This window comes from Manis javanica, chromosome X (genome assembly GCF_040802235.1).
Source record: "Manis javanica isolate MJ-LG chromosome X, MJ_LKY, whole genome shotgun sequence".
In the NCBI taxonomy this organism is placed as follows: domain Eukaryota; kingdom Metazoa; phylum Chordata; class Mammalia; order Pholidota; family Manidae; genus Manis; species Manis javanica.
The window spans coordinates 45,931,004-45,952,806 of record NC_133174.1 but is presented as its reverse complement, the minus strand read 5'-3'; the positions used below and the strand labels follow the sequence as shown (position 1 = coordinate 45,952,806).

Here is a 21,803-nt window from a genome sequence, read left to right as displayed (position 1 = left end):
TGTTTCTATATGCTGAAGTTAATGGAACTAACTTCACAAGTAACCCAGTAATCATTGCTATGAAAACATCCTTTAGGTCTACTCTTTAAGCCACCCCATGTATTTCTTTTGGTGGCTTCCATGCTGCTTTATAGGGCTTTGGTGCCAATGACACAATTGTTAGCTATAAGATTTACATGGTAGATTCTTGCCTTCTAGCATTGAACCCATTGGCTACTCACCAAGAATTAGTGAAACATCATGTAGAAGGAATTCTAATGGGGCCTTTCAAGAGCTGCTTCTCCTTGGGTAGGAAAGATCTTTGAGATCTAAGTTAGGACACATTGTACTCAATAGCGGACTGATGTCTGGAGACAATCAAAAAGTAACAATTAGTAAAGTAATTATTTAAGTAAAAGTAACTCATTTTGGTGGAATTACTGTCTATGTAGTGTATAATATGGGTGATGGCAATATTATTCAAGGGAAGCTTCAGTGCCCTTTATGTGGCAGACCATAGTAGACACCAAAATTAATGATTCATTCCTTGCACTTAAAGAATTTTATCTAGTAAGAGAGACCTACAAAGTTGTAATACAATATGACTGCTGGAATGGAGGCATCCTGCAGTTGGATAGCCATTGGTATAGTGTTTCTGGAACATAAAACTATGTATAAGAGAATGTAAATGATGGATGATGTGCGAACAGTTGGGCAAAGCCTCCCTGCTGTACTAAATCCATAGACGATTATCTAAGACCTGGGTCATCCTAGCTCTCTGTTCTTCCATTGCAATATGAGGAAGGTGTTCAGTTTGTACCAGTGGCTTAAAGTGGAAGAGAAGTGGTATTCTTTCCACCTAATGCTTGATTTCATCAATATTCCAATGTGGAATTAAACCAATGTTGGGCTTTTTCTCAACAGCTTCAACTCCAGAGGAGTCTCGGGATGGGAAGAAAGATAAAGAAGGGGACCGGGCCTCTGAGGAAGGCAAGCAGAAAGGCAAGGGCAGCAAACCTTTAATGCCCACCTCCACTATTCTTCGTCTTCTGGCAGAGTTGGTGAGGTCCTATGTTGGTATTGCTACCCTGATTGCCAACTACAGCTATACTGTGGGCCAGTCTGAGTTGATCAAAGAGGTAATATTTTCAGCTTCTGTTTAACATTTTATACTGTCGTCATTTAGATACCTGCTATATGTGTCAGACACTGTTAGGAACCCATGCGTGCTAGCCCAGTGGTGAAAGGCGTGTGTTGAAGAGCTAGGCCTTTTTTCCATGATATGGAACCATATTGCAGGTAGTGAGTGGATACAGTTATCTTAATTTATTTTGTAGAAAATCACCTGGTCTGCAGTGTGGAGACTGCAAACAGCAAGATTGGAGTCAGACCAGTTAGTAATCTGATACAGTAATCGTAGGCAATAGAGGATCTTGCGGTTAGCGAAATGGAAGAGTTGAAGACATATTTTAAAGGTAGAAATGGGCAAGAATTGGATTTGGAGAATGAAAGCAAAAGTCAAGGACTCAGATGTTTTTTGTTTTATGTTCTTTTATTCCTTTTATGTTAGAAGAGAAAATGGTTTGAAGACACAATGTGGAATTTGAGAGGTATCTGTGGGTCAACTAAGTAAAGGTGTCTAAAGGACAGTAGAATAAACCAAATACATAAGAATATCAATGTTTATCTCCCAGATGTATTCATACCTATACAAAGACACCAGATATGGTAACAGTACTGGTAATATAGAATATAAGAAAAACCTAAATGCCCAGTTGTGGAAAAATAAATGAAGTCATACTTTTATATGTACTGATCTGGAAATATCTTCAGGTTAGATTTTTCAAGTGAGAGAGCACTTTAAGAGACTATGTTCCCATATATGTGAAAGGGGGCACCCAAGGAGGGTTTTTTCCATAAAGGGGACCCCATTTCGGGAGTCAGATAGTAATTTTATGGTTAGTAAGCAATAAAGGGACTGAATAGAGTAAGGGCAATAATGTTGCAGACAAAGAACCTGTGAAAGTAACTGCCATTTTTAAGCTGTTTTTACTTTAATTGAAGTTTTTAAAATACATTAAAAAATATACAACTCCTAAATGATTCATCCATTAAGTTTTCTTGGACAACCACCACCGAAATTAAATAAAACATTACAGATGCCACAAAAGCAACCTCCGCATGACTTCATTGCATCCTGCCCTTGTCTTGAGGGCCCATAGGTCACCATTATCTTGAGTTCTATTGCCATAGATTGGTTTTGCACTTCATATTAATCGAATTTTAAAGTAGGTACTCCTTTGTGTTTGGCTTTTGCTTAAAATGTTGTAAGATTCATTTTTGTATATAGTTGTAGTTTATTTTCATTGCTGTGTATAATCCCATTACGTGAATATAATACAACCTTTCTCCATTCTAGTGCTAATAGAAAATTGGGTAGTATTTCATTTGGAGGTATTAAAAGTAATCCTGCTACAGTCATTCTTATACATACCCTGGTGAACATATATAAGCATTTCTGTTGGGTGGTATATGCCTAAGAGTGAATTGATAGTCTGTTGTGCTTTAGCAAATGATGACAAAAGTTTTCCAGAATGGTTGTGTCATATTTATATCACCACCACGGCATATGGGGCATTCAGATCGTTTCACCTCCTTGCCAGCACTTGGTATTTTTCCTGTTTTTCATTTTAGTCATTCTATTAGGTTTGTAGTAGTATTGCATTCCAGTTAAAATTTCTGTCTTTATTGGATATTTGAATATACTGTTTTGTGAAATATCTAAGTCTTATTCTTGTGTTATATTGAGTTCTTTATATATTCTTGGTATAAGTCCTTTGTTGACTATATGTGTTACATAGACATTAGGCATTTATTTCAAAGCTTTTACTCATTATGCCAGTTGTAGTTACAATTTATAACAACATTACTTGTGGAATAAGACGTTTAATTGCAAATTTATTAAGTATCTGCTTAATGTATGTCATGTGATCTACTGGATACTTACTAGGTGCTTTACAAATTACTTTTGGTTATCCTCACCTCAGCACTGCAAGGTTGTTGGTACTGCTCCCCTTAACGGAAGAGCAGGTCAATAACTTGCCCAAAGCCACAGGGCAGAATAGCAGGACTAGAACTGGAACCCAGGTATCTAATTTCACATCCTTTCTACTCAAGTGGTCACAATGCTTTCCCAAATTACAAGGCTTTTTTCCAGTTTTTACTAATTAGCACCACATAATATTGTTTAAATTTTTATTCAAAAAACTGTTTTAACTTTGTATTTTATTCACTACAGGGAAATTTTTATTTCTAATACTCCTGTCTTAACAAGGTCAGCTTATCTAATTTCCCAGACTCTAGAATTCTTCAATGTATTTTTCACTGAGGTAAAATTCACATGAAATTAAGCATTTTAAAGTGTACAGTTGAATAGTATTTAGTACATTCACTGTCGTGTAGTCATTGTCTCTAATTCCATAATTGTCAATGCATTTTGATCTAAAATCTACTTGAATGAGAGAAGAACTAAGTTTCTTTATAAGATAAGGAATTATCAGGGCAGAAATCATTGTTAGAGAAAAAGAAAAGTGGTTTGATTTCCTTTCCTGCCACTGGGCCTTTTTTTGCTGTTTCAAGTAACTCCACATTAAATATTTTTGTGTATCTATCTGTGACTATGCTGTTTTTCATTTGACCCCTGCCATCTTCTAGCCTGGGGTGTTGGCCCACTGTAGGTGTCAGTAAATACTACAATTTAATTGAATACAAAAGGGATTATAGCACTAATTTGGGAATCAATATTTGAATCGTTGCCATTGGCTAACTTCTTTGTGCAAGCCACGTTTCTTTGGTCCTCGGATTACCCATCTTTCAAATGGGAAAAATATTGAACTTGTCTTAACTGTTTTGTAGGTTTGCTGTGAACAGGTCTATTAAATACAGCATACAAAAATGTTTTAAGGAATGCCAAGTATTATCTAAATGAAGATATAGAAACTGTATAGTGGGAAATCAATGGGATCTGGTAGCATAAAATCCGGGTTTCTATTCCCTTGGCTTGTACCTTTAAGCCTTGGTTTTCTCTTTTGTAAAGTGAACCTGATAATCACTGACTGGGTGATTTCAAGGATCAGCACTGTGCATGTACCTTGTTGATGTGCAGAGGATATGGCATAATTGAGCTTATGAGTAAATGTCATGATTAATGACTTTTCAGGACTGCAGTGTGCTAGCTTTTGTTCTGGACCACCTCCTCCCACATACTCAGAATGCAGAAGACAAGGACACACCTGCCTTGGCCCGCCTATTCCTCGCAAGCCTGGCTGCTGCAGGAAGTGGCACAGATGCCCAGGTGGCCCTTGTGAATGAAGTAAAAGCAGCCCTGGGACGGGCACTGGCTATGGCTGAAAGTACAGAGAAACATGCCAGGTAAAATCCACATTTGACCTATGCTGATAACCAGTAACATCCCGTTACTCCATTCTTGGCCCATGGTGTTCTTTGCACTTAAACAAAAGTCTGGTTATAACTGACCCTATACGTTCTCTCTGGTCCTTTCAAATAGTTCCAGTGCTTCAAGTAAACAAAGGGATGTTTTTGTTGTATGTCTAGGACCTACAAAGAAGAAGTTGAGCCAGTTTTCAACTTTATTTTTAAATTATGTTTAAAGAAAATGAAGAATGCTACCACCCAGGGAGTGAGTTCTCACCTGTTTAGATGTTACTTCCAGAAGGAAACACAAAGGGCGCAGGAGGGTTATCTGAAGTCAGTTAGTGAAGATGTGGCCTAAGAATGGGCTGTATTCACATGATAGAGGTGTCAAACTTCTCTTCCAGACTTCAGGCAGTGATGTGTATCATCAGTACTATCATGGAGTCCTGCCCCTCCACCTCCAGCTTCTATAGCAGTGCCACAGCCAAGACCCAGCACAATGGCATGAACAATATCATTCGACTCTTCCTGAAGAAGGGACTGGTTAATGACCTGGCTAGAGTGCCTCACAGCCTGGACCTGTCTAGGTAAAATCATTCCTGAGCTCTAGCCCCAGGCTTTTGCCCTATCTTTAATCATGCCACTTACTTCTCTATTTACTTAATATACTTCATGTATCCTTACCACATGAGTAGTGACCAGCTGGTATGATAGGAAAAGTTTGGGTGTAGGTGGGAACCTGGTTTCTTAGTATTGTGGCTTTTAAGCAAGGCACTTTACTTTCTTTAGGCCTTAGTTTTCTCATTTGCTGCAAACTAAATTATAGTTGGACTATATTGGTGATTTTTTTTCCAAGCTTCTCCCCTTGAAATAAAAATAACCTTTTATTATATAAGAAGATTATATGTGTATCATAAAAAATACTGCTATTAAATAAAATGTACTGTTGATCAAAAGTAAACACCATATTCCTACCACCTAGATACCACTGTTGCCTTTTTGTATCTCTTTTAATGGTTTTCTTCACATAACATAAAAAATGGATTTTTTACTAAAATGATATTATATATGCTATTGTGTAACCTAGGTTGGGTTGGGGGTTTTGCTTCTTTGTTTTTTCCATTACTAGTCTTTACTTTTTGTAAAAATAAAGTAAGTTTTCATCCTCTCTAATGCCCAAATCCATATTCAGAAATTTTTGTCCAAACCAGAATCCAATTTATGGAACTTGCATTACATCTCATTATGGCCTGAGTCTCTGTTAATCTAACACAGATCCTTAATTAATTTTTTAATCTTCATTTTATTGTTTTTGTTCATGACACGAATTAGTTGAAGTGACAGGGCCTGCTGTCCTACAGAATATTTCACCTAGATTTCGTCCATTTGGTTCCTTGCAGTGTCGTTTAACTTGTTCCTTTAATCCCTATTTTCTGTGAACTTTTAGTTTGAGCTAGAGGCTTAGTGGAGTAATTTAAACACTGTTGTCTAGGATATATCATAGCTGATATACATCTCATATTGTATCATGGGGAGACACATCTCTTTGAACTACCATTAATAATCGTGATAAGATTGACCACTGAAGTGGTAATTGTCACTGTGCTATTGTTATTTTCTCCTCCTAGAAAAGTCTGTGTTATTACTTTGGCACTGTACAAATGTCTACTTACCTATCAAGCATATACCTAATTAATGGTCTTAACACCAGTTGATAATCCTTGCCTGTATCAGTTAATTTCTTTGGGGGATACTGGTGATGTGACAACTTTTTATTCTGTCACTCCTTCTACATTATTAGCTGGCATTTTTCTGTGATATAGCCCCAGTTCAAGAGGGGGAAGTCTCATTACCCTGAAACCCAGTTCCTTTTGAAAAGGCAGGATAAAAATGATTTTTCCCTTATCACACCAGTTTTCAGAGTGAAGTCAAAAATAGACTTAATCACCACCTCAAATGGGGGTTTTCTATTTTGTAAGTAGTATCATCAATTCTTGACTTTTTATTGATGCTTAAAATCAATGATTGAATTATATGGATCACTGTAGTCATCTTTTTCATTACACCTTTGGCCTGTGGGGCCTCTTAAAGCTGACTTCTTTGTCCTTTTGATACAACCTCATCATTTTTTTAAATGCTTATAAAACTTCGAACTCAACAGTAGTGTAATGAGCACCATGTGTCTCACCCTAACCAGTGGTTAGCATTCTGTTCTGTTTGCTTTAGTAACCCCCGCCCTGCCCCCCCCACACACACACACACTCTTCAGTTGCTGAATTATTTGAAATTCATCACAAACAGCGTGATGCTTAACCTCTGAATACCTAAGCAGGTGTCTCCTAAGAACAAACATTCCCTTACATGGTTAGAATACCATGTAAGGGAATGTTCTCAATATATATATTTCATATTCAAATATCCCCTAGTTATTCCAAGTATGTCTTTATAGCCTAAGGGGAACGTATTTTAATCCAGGACCCAATGCACATCACTCAGTGCATTTGATTGTCATGTATGTGTTGTTTTTTATTTGACTCTTACAAAGAATCCAGAAAGGCTTTATCGTTAGGTTCAGATTAAACTTTTTAGGTAAGATTACTACATAGGTGGTGATTTCCTGTCTCATTGTGTCAGTCACCTCAGGACACACATATTCCAGTTCGTCCCGTTATTGGTGATGGTGTTTGATCACGTAGTTAAAGGTTAGATTTCCCCTTTGTATTTAATAAGTTATCTATGAGATGAAGCTTTGAGCTCATAAGCTCATGTGAAAATTATGGGAATGTCCAGTGCCCTACAGACTTTTAACTCAGTAGATTTAGCATTCATTTTAGTGTTTCTTTCCTTATTCACTTACATTGCTGGCTGACTGCAAAGTGATGATTTTCTGCTTGACATTCCTGTTTATTAGCTGCCATTCTTTTATAGTGAAGAACTCCTGCTTGCTTTTGTATCCCTGTGGCTGCAGATTCTTTTTCTGTTTTATGTGTTGTAGTCTATTACCATCATTATTCTTTTTGATGTTCAGATTATCTCAAATTTGGCCTGTGATAATGAGTCTACTGCTTTTTTAAAGCTTTGTTACTTTTGAAAGCCTTCTTGACCAAACAAGATGTCCCAGACTTATCTTGTGCGTTCCATGCCCCATTCCTGGGATCAGTTCTTACTCTGGTGAGGCTTGGTTCCTTTTAGTGGAGTTCTGTGCTCATTCCATCTCTGTATCTTCCTTTATCTCAGTCCCAACATGGCCAATACAGTCAATGCTGCTCTGAAGCCTTTGGAAACACTTTCACGGATTGTGAACCAGCCCAGTAGCCTTTTTGGCAGCAAGAGTGCTTCTAGCAAGAGCAAGTCTGAGCAGGATGCCCAGGGAGCCACTCAGGACTCCAATAGCAGCCAACAGGACCCAGGTAGGAAATCAGAGTCAATGGACTGGAGGGCTGGCTGGGTGGGCATCCTCTTATTTTATGGGCATGGCATCACAAATGTTCTGGCTTGGTATTGTTTCACCCTGGTAACTTGCTGGCCTTCCAGAGATCTGTCACAGCGGTGTGGGAATCTGCCCACAAAGAATTCCTTTAAATTGCAGCCTTATTTGGCTATCCTCACACGTAGCCTTGTCTTTTCCTTTGTCACCCATTCATTCACTGAGGACTTACAAACTTGCCCAGGGAAGGGACCTTACTGTCTTCATGCTTGTCCTGTGGTGCCCTGCATATAGGCACCCTTTGATGATTTTGCTGGTTGGTTGATTGTTTCAGGCGAGCCTGGGGAAGCAGAAGTACAGGAGGAGGATCATGATGTCACTCAGACAGAGGTGGCAGATGGGGATATCATGGATGGGGAGGCTGAAACCGACTCAGTGGTGATTGCTGGGCAGCCTGAGGTGCTCAGTTCACAAGAGATGCAGGTAGGGAGGCAGATCACCCAGCATACCCCTATTGCAGCACTGAACCAAAACCCCCAAGTGGTGTGTGGTGTGGGTGGGTGAGTACTTTAGAGCTTTGCCTCAGTGCTGTCTGCAGAGTACCACAGATAATATCTTCATAGATGCTCAGTAAATGTGTTTGAATTGTATGAAATGAGTAGGGGCAGGGCCAGGATGTCATGTACTATGAAATGGAATAGATCCCAATGAGAAAACTTAAGCACAGGTGAAATGTGGGCATAGAAAACTGGCCTGAGCCCCATGGGCCCAGGGTCTTTGATTTACTTGGCTCTGGTCATTAATGAAAGCTCCTTAACATCACTGTTGTACTTATAGCACCAGCTCTTAATGGGGCATTCCAACAGCAGTCTTCTAAAGACCTTAAAGCATTGTAATTTCTGGAGCTGGTAGCAATGGTAAGAAATGAGATCTACAGCCCTAAGCTGCTAGCTCTAAGGAGATTTGCATGTATTTCTGGGCAGTATAAGCTAACCTGGTCTCAGATAACTGGGATGGACACATCTGAAAGACAGACAGTCTGTGGATTGGCAGCACATGGTAGTTGCTGTGCTCTTAGCACTAAGTGTGTAGTGTTTACGTAATGTCCTTTGTCACACATTTACCTAGAAATATATGCTCCCTTGGTGGCTTTTTTTTAGGGTTTTTGTGCTAGCTCAATGATAGACTTGTGTGCATCCATATGTATGTTCTATTTCTCTCCAGGTTGAGAATGAGCTGGAAGACCTGATAGATGAGTTGCTTGAGAGGGATGGCGGATCTGGGAACAGTACAATTATAGGTGAGAGCCCCAGAACTGAGTATAGCCTCTTCCTCTACTTCAGTCTCTCTTGGGAGGACCCTTTTTCTCATCATCTGCTTGCTCAGCTCTGCCTAAGGGCTCATAGCCAGCCTAGATTGCTGCTTGTCTTGATGTTGATGGTCTTACAGATGAGAAATTCACAAGCCATCTACAGACCTGTGGCGGGTCTGAAGTGTTGCCTGTATGGGGGAGGCAGGGGCTGGCCAATTAGTACAGATGATACATCAGGTACATCAAGAGTGTTTATTCATGGAGGCCTAGAGGAGGCTGTAGAGGCTATAGGGTGAGAAAGTACTTTCCTTTCAGTTCTTCAGCAAAATCCAGGGGCTTTCTGCCTCTGAGTCTCAGTAGTGTAAAAAGAGTGTTCATTCCCAAAGGGTGACCCTTTTTACAACTCAGAGGGAAAACGGCAAAAGTACCCTACTGTCTCCTGGCTCCAAGGGTGTGTGTGTGACTTGTTTTTATTTTATTGTTGAAGGAAATCAAAGGATAAACAGAAGTAGAAGTATTATTTGACAAGGCTTTTTCACACCCATTATCCTCTGTGGTTTCACAATTAGTGGGATTGGCAGGACAGATGTGATCATCCCATTTTGCAAATGAGGAAACTGAGACTCAGACAGGTAAAGTGACTGGCCAAGCTCACCTAGCTAGTCAACAGCAGAGAACCTAGGTCTTCTCCCTCATCCAAAACAAAGTGGATATCTTCTGGGTGTACGTAGCTGCTTTAGGCGCACCCAATCTGGAAAGGGAAGTCCTCTGTTGTTCAGTGAAGGCTCTGCTCTGTAACCTTCAGTGAGCAGAAGTGGAGAGGATGAATCACAAGAGGACGTGCTGATGGATGAAGCTCCTTCCAACCTCAGCCAAGCTTCCACCTTGCAGGCCAACCGAGAAGGTGAGAGTGCCGAGGCCAGAAAGGCCTCCCTTCTTGCCCTGCACGTCTGACAGACACTACACTAGGGTTTTCCTCGAGGCAGCTGCCCACATGTGCAGAATAAGGAAGCATCTGTCTGCATGCGCTGACATACACCATCCACTTTATCCTCAGCCAGTTTTTCAAATAACATGTTACTACTGCTTGCCCAAGAGTTTATCACTTCTTACTTGGTTCGCTTTCTTCTCACCCACCTGCTTTCATCGCTCCAGATTTCCTCTTATCAGCAAGATGCAGTCAGTAGCAAAGTAGGGCTGGAAAGGCAAGGGGGCACCAGCAGACTTGGCCAAGTCCATCCTAGACCATGGTTCCTCAGGCACCACCCTATAGCCAGCCTCCATATCCGGCCACTCTGCTCAGCCTGTTGATGCATTGGTTGGCACTCTCAGGAAATCAGGGGTAGCTCACTAAATCTGTGTATCACCCCAGATCTGGTTCTTCCTCTCCTAGAGTCAGATATCCCATCGCCTTCCCACTCAATCTGCTGGCCTGCACAGTAGCCTGTTTTCTAGCTACTCAGTATAGTCCTCCAATGTGCTCCCTTTGTTTTAGATTCCATGAATATCCTGGACCCTGAGGATGAGGAGGAGCACACTCAGGAAGAGGACAGCAGTGGCAGTAACGAGGATGAGGATGATAGTCAGGATGAAGAGGAGGAGGAGGAGGAAGATGAGGAAGATGATCAGGTGAGGGGGGACTGTGTTTGGGTTGGTTCAGATGACCTGTTCCATGGGAACACAGAGATGGAGAAAACCAACAGTCTGGGTTGCTAGCCTCAGCGCCTCCCTCCCTCATGTGCAAATGTGGCCATGACAACAGACTTCAGAAAACCCTTACCTCCAGCAATTCTCCGTCTCCTATTTTCCCCTTAAGGAGGATGATGAAGGTGAAGAGGGAGATGAAGACGATGACGACGATGGCTCTGAAATGGAATTGGATGAGGATTACCCTGATATGAACGCTTCTCCCTTGGTCCGATTTGAGCGCTTTGACCGGGAGGATGATCTCATCATTGAGTTTGACAACATGTTCTCCAGTGCTAGTAAGATTACAGGGGCTCAGCTGGGTTTTATCTCTTGATTCTTATACCCTTCTCTAGGGTAAGCCAAGCACTGAACCAGAGTGGCTATCAGTCTGATACAGACAGCACTTCTTTTCCTATGCTGACTTCCTGGGGCAAGGGATATCTGAGTCCATCTCTCTCAGTAAGTGTATACTTAGAAGAAGGAATTGTGAGAGGCTACTTTTGTTCTCTCCACTTCAGTAAACAGGCAGCCATTTTGGAGCCTGGACAATTTGGTGATTGGCTTGAATTAAAAAAGTGTGAGATCAAGGCTGACTGCATCAGGCACCCATGTGCACACCACAGTGACAGGGCAATCAGTGATCCTTATGTCTGTAACACTGGATCTTGAGAGTTTGGAAGGACACCTTTGAGCTTGGCATTGGGGAGTAGATTTGAGCACATTCACTTTGTTCATCAAGGATGCATCTTTTTAGAGGAGAGAATGAATCTCTTCCCTCTTCCCTCCTCCCTCATCAACATCAAAATTCCCTTTTAGCATCAAGTTCTTAAAATCAGACTGTCTTGAGATGTCAGGTCTTGACCCTAAATCACAAGTGTGATATGGCAGAAAACACTGAACTGTTCTGGTCTGTTGTCTTGGCCAAGTATGTCTCTTACCTCTGTGAGCCTCAGTTTGTCACCTGTAAATGAAAAGTTTAAAAAGAAAAAAGAATGGGTTGGTTACATAATTTTCAAGATACCTTCTTCTGTGATTTTCTTTATAGTTTTGTGATTTCCATCAGTCTCTGTTCTGTTGAGCCTCTGTTCATTCAGCAAGTTAAACAAATAGTTAAAGAATGCCTACAGTGTCCTAGGTACTAGGGATACAGCAGTAAAAAAAAAAAAAAAAAAACAGGCCTTTTCCCTTACATGAGCTGTGGTCTACTAGGAACTATAAGTAAGCAGGCATTACATTGTAGTATGGTAAGAAAGCACAGAGTAAAGAGTTATTAAGCCAATCTGTAGAATCAGAGGAGGTGACCTTTAGGCCAAGAACAAAAGCAGGTGAAGAAGGGGGAGAGGAGTCTAAAAGGTGGAGGAGGGAGCAGCATGTTTCTGAAGGGCCTTGAAGCTCACTGTGGGTATAGTGTGGAGAATGGATTGGTAGAAGGTACTATTTAGGAGGCTGTTGCAGCATCTAGTTGAGAGATGGTGAAATAAGCTATGGTAGTGTCAGTGATCGTAGATGAGGTGTGGGAATGAGGGAGAAAGGACAAAGCTCAGGTTTCCGTGTGAGGAAGTAAGGCCCAGGAGACATGGTTCTGTAAGAATAATCATGGAAGAAATTTTTTTGGGGCATTGACTCCTTTGCATATTGTCCTTGCAGCAGACATCCCCCCATCCCCAGGAAATATCCCTACTACCCACCCACTGATGGTACGCCATGCAGACCATAGTTCCTTGACACTGGGCAGTGGCTCCTCTACAACACGTCTCACCCAGGGCATCGGGCGCAGTCAGAGGACCCTAAGGCAGCTAACGGCCAATACAGGCCACACCATTCATGTTCACTATCCTGGGAATCGCCAGCCCAACCCTCCTCTTATACTGCAGAGGTGAGTTATAAGGATTGTTAGGTTCACTGAGCTTCGGTATTGTCTTGACCTGGGGGAAACAGTCCATCAGTTAATGCTTTTGTCACACACACAAATAATGTATTTGTCCCATTTCTTTGTGGATTATATAGCAACCTTTTGGGGAATACCAAGTTGTATTACATGTTCTTTTGGATAAATGTCCTGTGCATACATACATTTAGCCATCATTAAGCATCTCATACGCCAAGCACTTAACACTTAAGATACAGACAGGACAGGATCCCTGCCCTTGGGCTTAGAGTTTAATGGGAGAAACAGTTTTAGAAGCAAAAGAAAAGTATATAGGTATCATAATGGTCAATATGAAGACTCTAGTAGGTGTACAAAAGAGATATTATACCCTAACATAATGCCTGGCATTACCAGTGGCACTTAGTCTGTGCCAGGAACAATGTAATAACATGCAGCCTTAGCCCAAATAAAGTTCACAGACTTACCAAGTAGTTAGAAAAGTAACTGAGACTTACATGCAGTATGAGCAAGTTCGTAATAGTGCTATGCATTCCTTAGAGGATACAGAAAGGATCTCATAATAACAAGTTGCAGGGCCCTTATGGATGTACAGTGACCGTGGCACCCCACCATCACCCTACAGGTTGCTTGGTCCCTCTGCTGCTGCTGACATCCTTCAGCTGAGCAGCAGTCTTCCCCTACAAAGCCGGGGCCGGGCCCGCCTCCTTGTGGGCAATGATGACGTCCACATCATAGCCCGGTCTGATGATGAACTGCTGGATGACTTTTTCCATGACCAGAGCACAGCTACCAGCCAAGCAGGCAAGTTTGTGTGGTAAACGAGGGCAAAGTTTGTCATATTTTATTTTTTCCATTCTGAGGAAAAGCATAACAGTACTGGCCCTGCCCGGAGAAACCCCATATTATAATGGGGTTTAAAACCACTCAGTGACTTAACCAAGAGCAACAAACACTTTATCTCTGGATGCCTGTGGTGTGCGAAACCTTGTGATAGACATTGGGTCCTATTAGAAAAATACTATGATTTTTGGACAGTTGACACATGACAAGACCAAGAGTCTTAACTCTTCTTTGTTCCCCTACAGGAACCCTGTCCAGCATCCCCACAGCCCTGACCCGCTGGACAGAGGAGTGCAAAGTTCTCGATGCTGAGAGCATGCATGACTGTGTTTCAGGTATGTGGCCATTTGGTTATCTGGGCAATAGTAGTAAGCCTTCCAGGGCTGGGGCGAATGTATGGAAAATTGTTTTCCTGCATCTCTGTGACCACAAACTCTTCCTCTTGGCTTCCTCTTCTCTCCTGAGCAGCCTCTGATCTTTGCTTCTTTAATCCAGTTGTTAAAGTGCCCATTGTCAACCACCTGGAATTCTTAAGGGATGAGGAGCTGGAAGAAAGGCGGGAGAAACGCAGGAAACAACTGGCTGAGGAAGAAACAAAGATAACTGATAAAGGCAAAGAAGATAAGGAGAACAGGGATCAGAGTGCACAGGTGATTCCCAAGAGCTAGAAGGATTCATCTTTGGCTGTGTCTGCCTTACCTTTCATAAGGTTTGGCATACATAACATGTGGCACCAAGAGTCATTAAAGAATCCTAGGACATTCACAGTGAACCTGAAAAAGATCCATTCCAAATTCACCGTACATTCACATGGTTTTAAGGGGAAGAAATTCAAACCCAGAGGGAAAATTACTTCTCAGTATTTTGCTGGGGAAAATGAGCCAGAACCAGAGCAGTTCCTGACTTAACAGTCGCAGTGTATAGTTGCTACCATCCAGTAACTGCAACTAGACAAGAAGACCTTGACTAAGCCTATGTTCTTGGTGGTTCATTTCCATTTCTCTCAGTGGACTGTCTTACCAAGTATTATAGGGAGAGGTAGGGGACCTTGCCATAATGACCCCATTCCTTTATTTGAATAAGTTAGACTTAGGCTTCATATCAGAGAAAATGATTGTACCCTGAACTCCATTACCATGTCATTTTCTCAGGCTCAATTTGTGAAATCTCTAGTATGATTTTGATGTAGAAAGAAGCCATCTGCCCTCCACCCCCCTTTTTTTCACATCTTCTGAGACCTTGAGCAGTATAGCTTTAAAATATGTGAAGTAAAAGTCGATAGAATTATGAAGAAATTTAAAAATTTGAATGAAAGACTTTACTTATACCCTACTCAGCACTTAGGGTACCAGATAAAAATAGGGTATTTAAATGTTTATTTGTGACAAGTTTAATCTAACAAATGCTTTTGTATAGAACTTTCACCTAATGAACAGTAACATTGTTTCAAACATATGAGAAGGGGTAGAAAAAGCAAGCCTGGCATATGATCTAAAAAGCTGGAGTGGCCAAAAAAGCCCAAGGAAGGGAAATATGTGTAGATGAAACCTAAAGAAATTCTTGCTGGCCTCACGATTATGTTCAGGTAATGTGACCTCTGCCCAGCTCTAACGTGGTTTTTATTACCTTTCCTCTCATTGTTCAGTCAGCCCCCTGGCAATTTCCCCGTTGTCCCTAAGCCGTCCTTTAACAAAAGTATGTATGAGAAAAATTGGAGATATATTTGCACACTAAAGTGCTAGTCTTCCATCCAGGTCTTTGAACACCTAGAAGGCATATGTGGGAGATAGTGACCAGTATAGTTAACCTCTGTCGTAGGTACTTGCATTGTCCCATATTGGTCTGTCCCTTCTTTTTGCAGTGTACTGCATCTAAGACAAATGACTCCACTGAACAGAACCTCTCAGGTAACTCTTGCTCCCTTTTTTCCTTCTTACTAATTGGTTGGTTCTTTCTCCTGACCCAAGTAGCTGGCCCAAGTGGACTGAAAATGAACACCAGTGCTCTGTGGGATGAGGTAGTAGATTGTATAGTTTTAGGGTCATACCCCATCTTGGAGATAACTATACAGTCTACTGTCTTTCCTACGGTGGTACACTTCCCTCCAACATGCTCTGTTCAGATTCTTGTTCTGTCTGTGCTGTGTTGCATTCTGGCATGTTCAACCAGGCCATGTGTCCTGTCCCCTTTGGTGACCACCATAGTGTCATTCCTCGTGAGAACAAATGATGAGTGTGTTTCTCAAATGCCAGTTCTCAATGGAAATGAACAAAATAAGACAGGTCTAATGAATTTTTCAGAAAGTTGAATTTGTTCAACTTTTAAAAGACCTTTATGTCCTTCCTAGTCTTTGGTGTCAAAATATTTTTGTTAAATGATATTGATGAGATTTTTTTTTACTGGGCCAAACTAAAAGTTGGTAACCCTGTGTTAGTCTATTTTTCCCTTTTTACATAAATTTCAGGAGTCTGTAGAATCTAAAAGTCTAGGAACATTGTCCTGAGCAATCAGCTTTTGGGGAAGGTAGCTCTGTGGGCTAAATGGTATTACTGCTATATGTTTTCTGTTCTTATAATCTTAATGTCACTAGCCATTTTGTTATTCTAATAATTGATCCATGTGGTTATTATATGTTGCCCCCACCCCTATTTCCTCAGAGCTTTCTTCTGCTTCCCTTATACCTTCTGTCTCCTTTGGCACTTGAGTTGGGAAATGATTGTACCAATGCCTACACAGTATTTTTTTAAAGCAGTGAAACAGGGTAGGTGTCCTGGTGCCCTTAATCCTGCAAAAGGTCTGTGAAAGGTTCTGTCATCAGGTAAAATGGTCTTTTGCCTGCTGCCCTTATTAGAGGATTCTGCTCATGCCAGGGTGAGGTAGTAAGTTGTATTGCTGTGGGGTAGGATTTTAGGCCCCAACTAGAAGATAACTATACAACTTACTACTTTCCCTGGTGTGCATTGTATTCACACTTAGTCTTGGCATTGTTGCCCCATCAGAGTTAAAGATGTTCCTTAGATAATCAAGATAGGAGAAAAGGGAGGTGGAAGAGGACATGATATTTAGGGTACAGTGAGGCAAATATAAAGTGACTTGAACTCTTTCCCTTCTACTGGGGGCACAGAAAGAATTTAATTCTTAATATCTACAGAGTCCAATCTCCAGTTCTTGGGACTAAGATAGCACTGTGCCTTAGCCCTCATCCTGGGTATACCAGACCAGCCACAAGCTATTCCTAGAAGCAGTTGGTAGTCAGGGAGAATCTGCATCACTGGCTGGGTGGGATACTTGTCAAAGCATATGTGCTGATTGAGTGGCTCCCCAGATCCTTGGCTGATTGCCCCATAACAACTCCAATGTCGTTCTTTCCGAGAAAGATGGGACAAGTCTGCCTGAGAGCTACCCAACAACCCCATCTTCAACTGATGCAGCTACGTCTGAGCCCAAGGAGACCCTTGCCATTCTGCAGCCCTCACAACAGCAACCAACACTCCCACCCCCACCAATCTTGGGAGAAATTCCTCAAGAACTACAGTCCCCAGCTGGAGAAGTAGGGAGCTCTACACAGCTCTTGATGCCTGTGGAGCCAGAGGAATTGGGTCCCACAAGGCCAAGTGTAGAAGCAGAAACAACTCAGATGGAGTTATCTCCAGCCCCCACTATAAGTGAGTAGAATCTCAAGGGTTTTGAGGGGGTAGAACAGTAGGGAAGAATAAACATCTTTGTAGTTTCTCTTTAGAGAAATAGTAGAAGCTCGCGTCCTCAAAGAGTAGGGTGTCAGATTGCACATTACCTGTCTTAGCTAAAGTTGAGGTTTCTTCGCTGTATCCTCAAGTGATTAAACATCTGAGTATCTAATGGTACTAGTGATTATACCAACAGTTTGAGGTAACCACTTGATGCCTGGGCTGTCATCTGGCTTATTATTTAACTTCTTTAAAAACACAGCTCTCCAAAGTAGATGGTATTAGCTCCGTGAATAAACTAAAATGCGGAAGTATAATATTTAGCCCAAGGTTATTCAGTAAGTGGTTGAGCTGAGATTAAAATACAGATCTGTGTGACTCTAAAGCTTGCTCTCCTTCAACAGTTCCAGGGATGGCAAGCACGTGACCCCACACATACAGCTCTCCCATCCTGGCAGACACCATTTATCTCATGGCACTATTTCCCACTGGTTTGAAATGGGGCCTCAAAATTCTTCTCAGCAGTGTTCCAACAGGGTAAATTGAAACCTGTTTGCCATTCCTGTTCTATACCATGCTGCCTGTGACATGCTCTGGAGAAACCTTAAGGTGTAGGGTTGTTTTTTTTTAATTCAAGAAGCCTTATTTATTTAGATAAATGGAACCAACATGCATGTACAGATGGTGCCTACAGGGAATCTGAAAGTGACAGGATCCCTTATCTGGGGTGCCTAGGGAAGATGTTTCACAGGCATGCATGGAACACCATAAATGTTCAACAGATAGAAAAGTCTTGAGCTGAGCTTTATAAAGCAGATGAGATTGAAGGGGAACCTCAGGCCAGAGCAGAGTGAAGGTGGAGAAGTGAGAAGTCTGATCTGGCTGCTTCTTAATTCGGCCCCCTCTTTCAGGCAGAGATCTAACCTCTCCATGTGACTTCCTCCTAGCCTCTCTTTCCCCAGAGAGAGCTGAAGATTCTGATGCACTGACGGCTGTCAGCAGTCAGCTGGAAGGCTCTCCCATGGACACCAGCAGCCTGGCTTCCTGTACGCTAGAGGAAGCTGTGGGTGATACCTCAGTAGCTGGCAGTTCTGAGCAGCCTACAGCAGGCAGCTCAACTCCTGGAGATGCTCCACCAGTTGTGGCAGAAGTGCAAGGCAGGGGTGATGGGACAGGGGAATCTGCCCAGGCCCCTGAGGACAGGTAAGCACTATGTGAGCGAGAGGAGGGCAGTATGATGAGATGGTGGGTATTTCAAGCCACTTTCCTACTTGTTAACTAATACACATGCTTGGTACACTGGTTGAGTATTGTAGGAATATTTTATAAATGGGAAAACATGATTCAGAGAACAACCTGAAAATGGTTTCCTTTAGCTCTCCCCCTGCATCCTCTGAGAGTTCTTCTACCAGAGATTCTGCTGTGGCCATATCTGGAGCAGATTCCCGGGGAATCCTAGAAGAGCCACTGCCTTCAACAAGCAGCGAAGAAGAAGATCCCCTTGCAGGTGAGTTTCATGTGTGCTCAGGCCATGCTGGGGGAATGTTTAGGCTTCTAATAGCCCTTGGAATGGAAATGCCCACCAGTTAAGCAGTTCCACCCAGATGGAGGGCAGCATATAAAGGGGAAGAGGACCAACAGTAAGGGGATGCTGAATAATGGTATGAGCCCCTCTGCCCCGTTACCTTTAGGACCTGGGGCCACTACTTAGCTTCACTGAACCTCAGTGATACTTGAAGGGGAGATAATAGCTACATGATAGAGGGCTGGATAAAGAGTAAGTGACAGTGTATCCATGGAACCTGGCATGTAACAAGCTGTTCTGAGCCTAGGGAATGTGGGCCTGTGGGCCTTCTGTGTCCCTGTGTTCTTTGCATGCAATAAGGACAAACAAAGTTGGTTTCCCTCAAGCAAGTCCAGGGGTTTTTTTCCTCTGAGTACAACTTATCTGAGTACAGCTTAGGCATCAGTAGAGGTATAAGCCCCTTCACATCTTACATCTCTCTCAGGTATCAGTCTCCCGGAAGGTGTGGACCCCTCTTTTCTGGCTGCTCTGCCTGATGACATCCGCCGGGAAGTCCTGCAGAACCAACTGGGTATCCGTCCACCAACCCGGACTGCACCTTCAACAAATAACTCAGCTCCTGCAGTGGTTGGGAATCCTGGTGTGACCGAAGTGAGCCCTGAGTTCCTGGCAGCCCTGCCTCCAGCTATCCAGGAGGAAGTATGTGAGCAGGATGCTGGTAGGGCCAGGACACATGGCTATATATGCCCTCATTGATGACTTCTGCTCTGTAGGTGCTGGCACAGCAGAGAGCTGAGCAACAACGACGGGAACTGGCACAGAATGCCAGCTCAGATACCCCCATGGACCCTGTGACCTTCATACAGACTCTGCCCTCAGACTTGCGCCGTAGTGTCCTCGAGGACATGGAGGACAGTGTGTTGGCTGTGATGCCACCTGACATTGCAGCCGAGGCTCAAGCCCTGAGGCGAGAGCAAGAAGCCCGCCAGCGGCAGCTCATGCATGAGCGGCTCTTTGGACACAGCAGCACTTCTGCACTCTCTGCCATTCTCCGAAGCCCAGGTACAGAGGGAAGCGAGTGGGAGGGCTTTGGAATGTCTAGCTTTGACCACATGAGGCTCTATTATTCCCCTTTGTATTACCGGGATCCATCTCACCACCCTGCTCCCCAATTTCAGTTTCCTTTTTCTTTCCTTCCAGCTTTTACCAGTCGTCTGAGTGGCAACCGTGGAGTCCAATATACTCGCCTTGCTGTGCAGAGGGGTGGCACCTTCCAGATGGGTGGTAGCAGCAGCCATAACAGGTACCTTTGTCTTTTTCACCTTGACATACCATTTCTCATGTCTGTTGCTAGCCCAACTCATTTAATTTATAGGTGGAGAGGCTGGATGACCTCTCTAGGTTGTTGCCTTGAATGAGTGGAGGAGCCAGATCTTTGGACTTCCCCTTCAGAAGCCACACTTTTGTGTTAGTGTAGCTACTGTAGACCATAATCACAGAGGCAGGCTGGAAGCAGGCACTAACTGTGATTGTAATAAAAGACACCTGCCTCCCACACATACAGGAAAAGACAATGAGTTATTTGCTTTGAGATTACAGCATCTAGGCTACAGAAGTAGGGAGTTTGTTATTAACCGGGCTGAAGCAGAGTGGATCCAACACATCAAAATGTGAAGGGCATGATTAGTCCCTGTGAGGTAGGCAACCCTCTGGTGGTCTAGAGAAGGAAGAAATAAGCATCATCTCCTAAGATATTATAAAGGTACAGTCTGAAGTTAGCAACTGATGGTAGACCTGAGCTGGAATCTTTGTTCTCTTCTCAGTTGTTGGGTGATGTAGGGCAGGTCATGACTTACTTGAGCCTCTTATTCACCATTTCAAAAATGAGCAGTTCTCTAGTCTTTCAGCAGCCCCATTAGGAAGCTGTTATAGACATTGTACAGTACCTGGTACTTAGGCACAGAAGGCAGCTCTTGTTACTGTTAAGCGCCCTTGGACTTACCTTCCCTTCTTGAGCCTCCATAGGAGTTATCCAGCTCATCTGCCTCCCCTGGGCCTATGCCTTATCCCAGAGCTCTAGCTGAAGTGTTACCCAGAAACCATGCTCTGTTCCAGGCCTTCTGGCAGTAATGTGGACACTCTTCTCCGCCTCCGAGGCCGGCTTCTCCTGGACCATGAAGCCCTCTCTTGTCTTCTGGTCCTACTTTTTGTGGATGAGCCAAAGCTCAATACAAGCCGTCTACACCGGGTACTGAGAAATCTCTGTTACCATGCCCAGACCCGCCACTGGGTCATCCGCAGCCTGCTGTCCATCTTGCAGCGCAGCAGTGAGAGTGAGCTCTGCATTGAAACACCCAAGCTCTCCTCAAGTGAGGAAAAGGGCAAAAAGTCAAACAAGAGCTGTGGATCAAGCAGCCATGAGAACCGGCCCCTGGACCTGCTACACAAGATGGAATCTAAGAGCTCCAACCAGCTTTCCTGGCTCTCAGTATCCATGGATGCAGCCTTAGGCTGCAGAACTAATATATTCCAGATCCAGCGCTCAGGGGGGCGCAAACATACTGAGAAGCATGCAAGCAGTGGCTCCACTGTCCACATACACCCCCAGGCTGCTCCTGTTGTCTGCAGACACGTTCTGGACACACTCATTCAGTTGGCCAAGGTGAGAAGCTTGAAGGAACTCAACCCCTGGTGATGGAAGAGGGGTGGCAGCCACAACCTAGGTGAAATCTGAACTTTGAGGGAACTAGTAGGTCCTTCACTGACAGTGCTGTATTGTTTCTGGGAAATTGTCCAGTAAATTACTTTGTGGGTTTTCATGTTCAGTCTTTACAGTTTTATGCATTATTTCATTTAGTCATTAAAACAACCCTCAGCAGCCTGTATGATTTCCATTTTATAGGTAATGAAGCTAGGATAAAGAATTTTTTAGTGGCTTTGTTGTGGGGCTAGTAAGTAATGGAAGTGGACCTAGAACTTAGTTCATTCTTTCTAATAAGTATTGCTGCCATTGCTGAGGG

At 42.9% G+C, this 21,803-nt stretch overlaps 1 protein-coding gene across 16 annotated transcripts in view; it reads left to right on the top strand.

Moving 5' to 3' along the window:
* Nucleotides 1-21,803, top strand: part of HUWE1 (HECT, UBA and WWE domain containing E3 ubiquitin protein ligase 1) — a 200,872-nt gene that overhangs the window by 166,041 nt on the left and 13,028 nt on the right. For 10 of the 16 annotated variants that reach the window (XM_073227659.1, XM_073227656.1, XM_073227658.1 and 7 more), the window contains 21 exons: nucleotides 904-1,118; nucleotides 4,199-4,410; nucleotides 4,818-5,000; nucleotides 7,651-7,823; nucleotides 8,175-8,323; nucleotides 9,065-9,140; nucleotides 9,958-10,056; nucleotides 10,648-10,781; nucleotides 10,969-11,137; nucleotides 12,489-12,717; nucleotides 13,355-13,533; nucleotides 13,818-13,907; nucleotides 14,068-14,222; nucleotides 15,434-15,479; nucleotides 16,950-17,237; nucleotides 18,170-18,461; nucleotides 18,635-18,765; nucleotides 19,268-19,482; nucleotides 19,557-19,845; nucleotides 19,984-20,086; nucleotides 20,899-21,445. In XM_073227659.1, the coding sequence (XP_073083760.1) occupies nucleotides 904-1,118; nucleotides 4,199-4,410; nucleotides 4,818-5,000; nucleotides 7,651-7,823; nucleotides 8,175-8,323; nucleotides 9,065-9,140; nucleotides 9,958-10,056; nucleotides 10,648-10,781; nucleotides 10,969-11,137; nucleotides 12,489-12,717; nucleotides 13,355-13,533; nucleotides 13,818-13,907; nucleotides 14,068-14,222; nucleotides 15,434-15,479; nucleotides 16,950-17,237; nucleotides 18,170-18,461; nucleotides 18,635-18,765; nucleotides 19,268-19,482; nucleotides 19,557-19,845; nucleotides 19,984-20,086; nucleotides 20,899-21,445 (3,974 nt within the window). The remainder of the gene's footprint in view (nucleotides 1-903; nucleotides 1,119-4,198; nucleotides 4,411-4,817; nucleotides 5,001-7,650; nucleotides 7,824-8,174; nucleotides 8,324-9,064; nucleotides 9,141-9,957; nucleotides 10,057-10,647; nucleotides 10,782-10,968; nucleotides 11,138-12,488; nucleotides 12,718-13,354; nucleotides 13,534-13,817; nucleotides 13,908-14,067; nucleotides 14,223-15,433; nucleotides 15,480-16,949; nucleotides 17,238-18,169; nucleotides 18,462-18,634; nucleotides 18,766-19,267; nucleotides 19,483-19,556; nucleotides 19,846-19,983; nucleotides 20,087-20,898; nucleotides 21,446-21,803) is intronic. The other 6 variants (XM_017666009.3, XM_073227664.1, XM_073227662.1 and 3 more) reach the window with 5 other exon arrangements.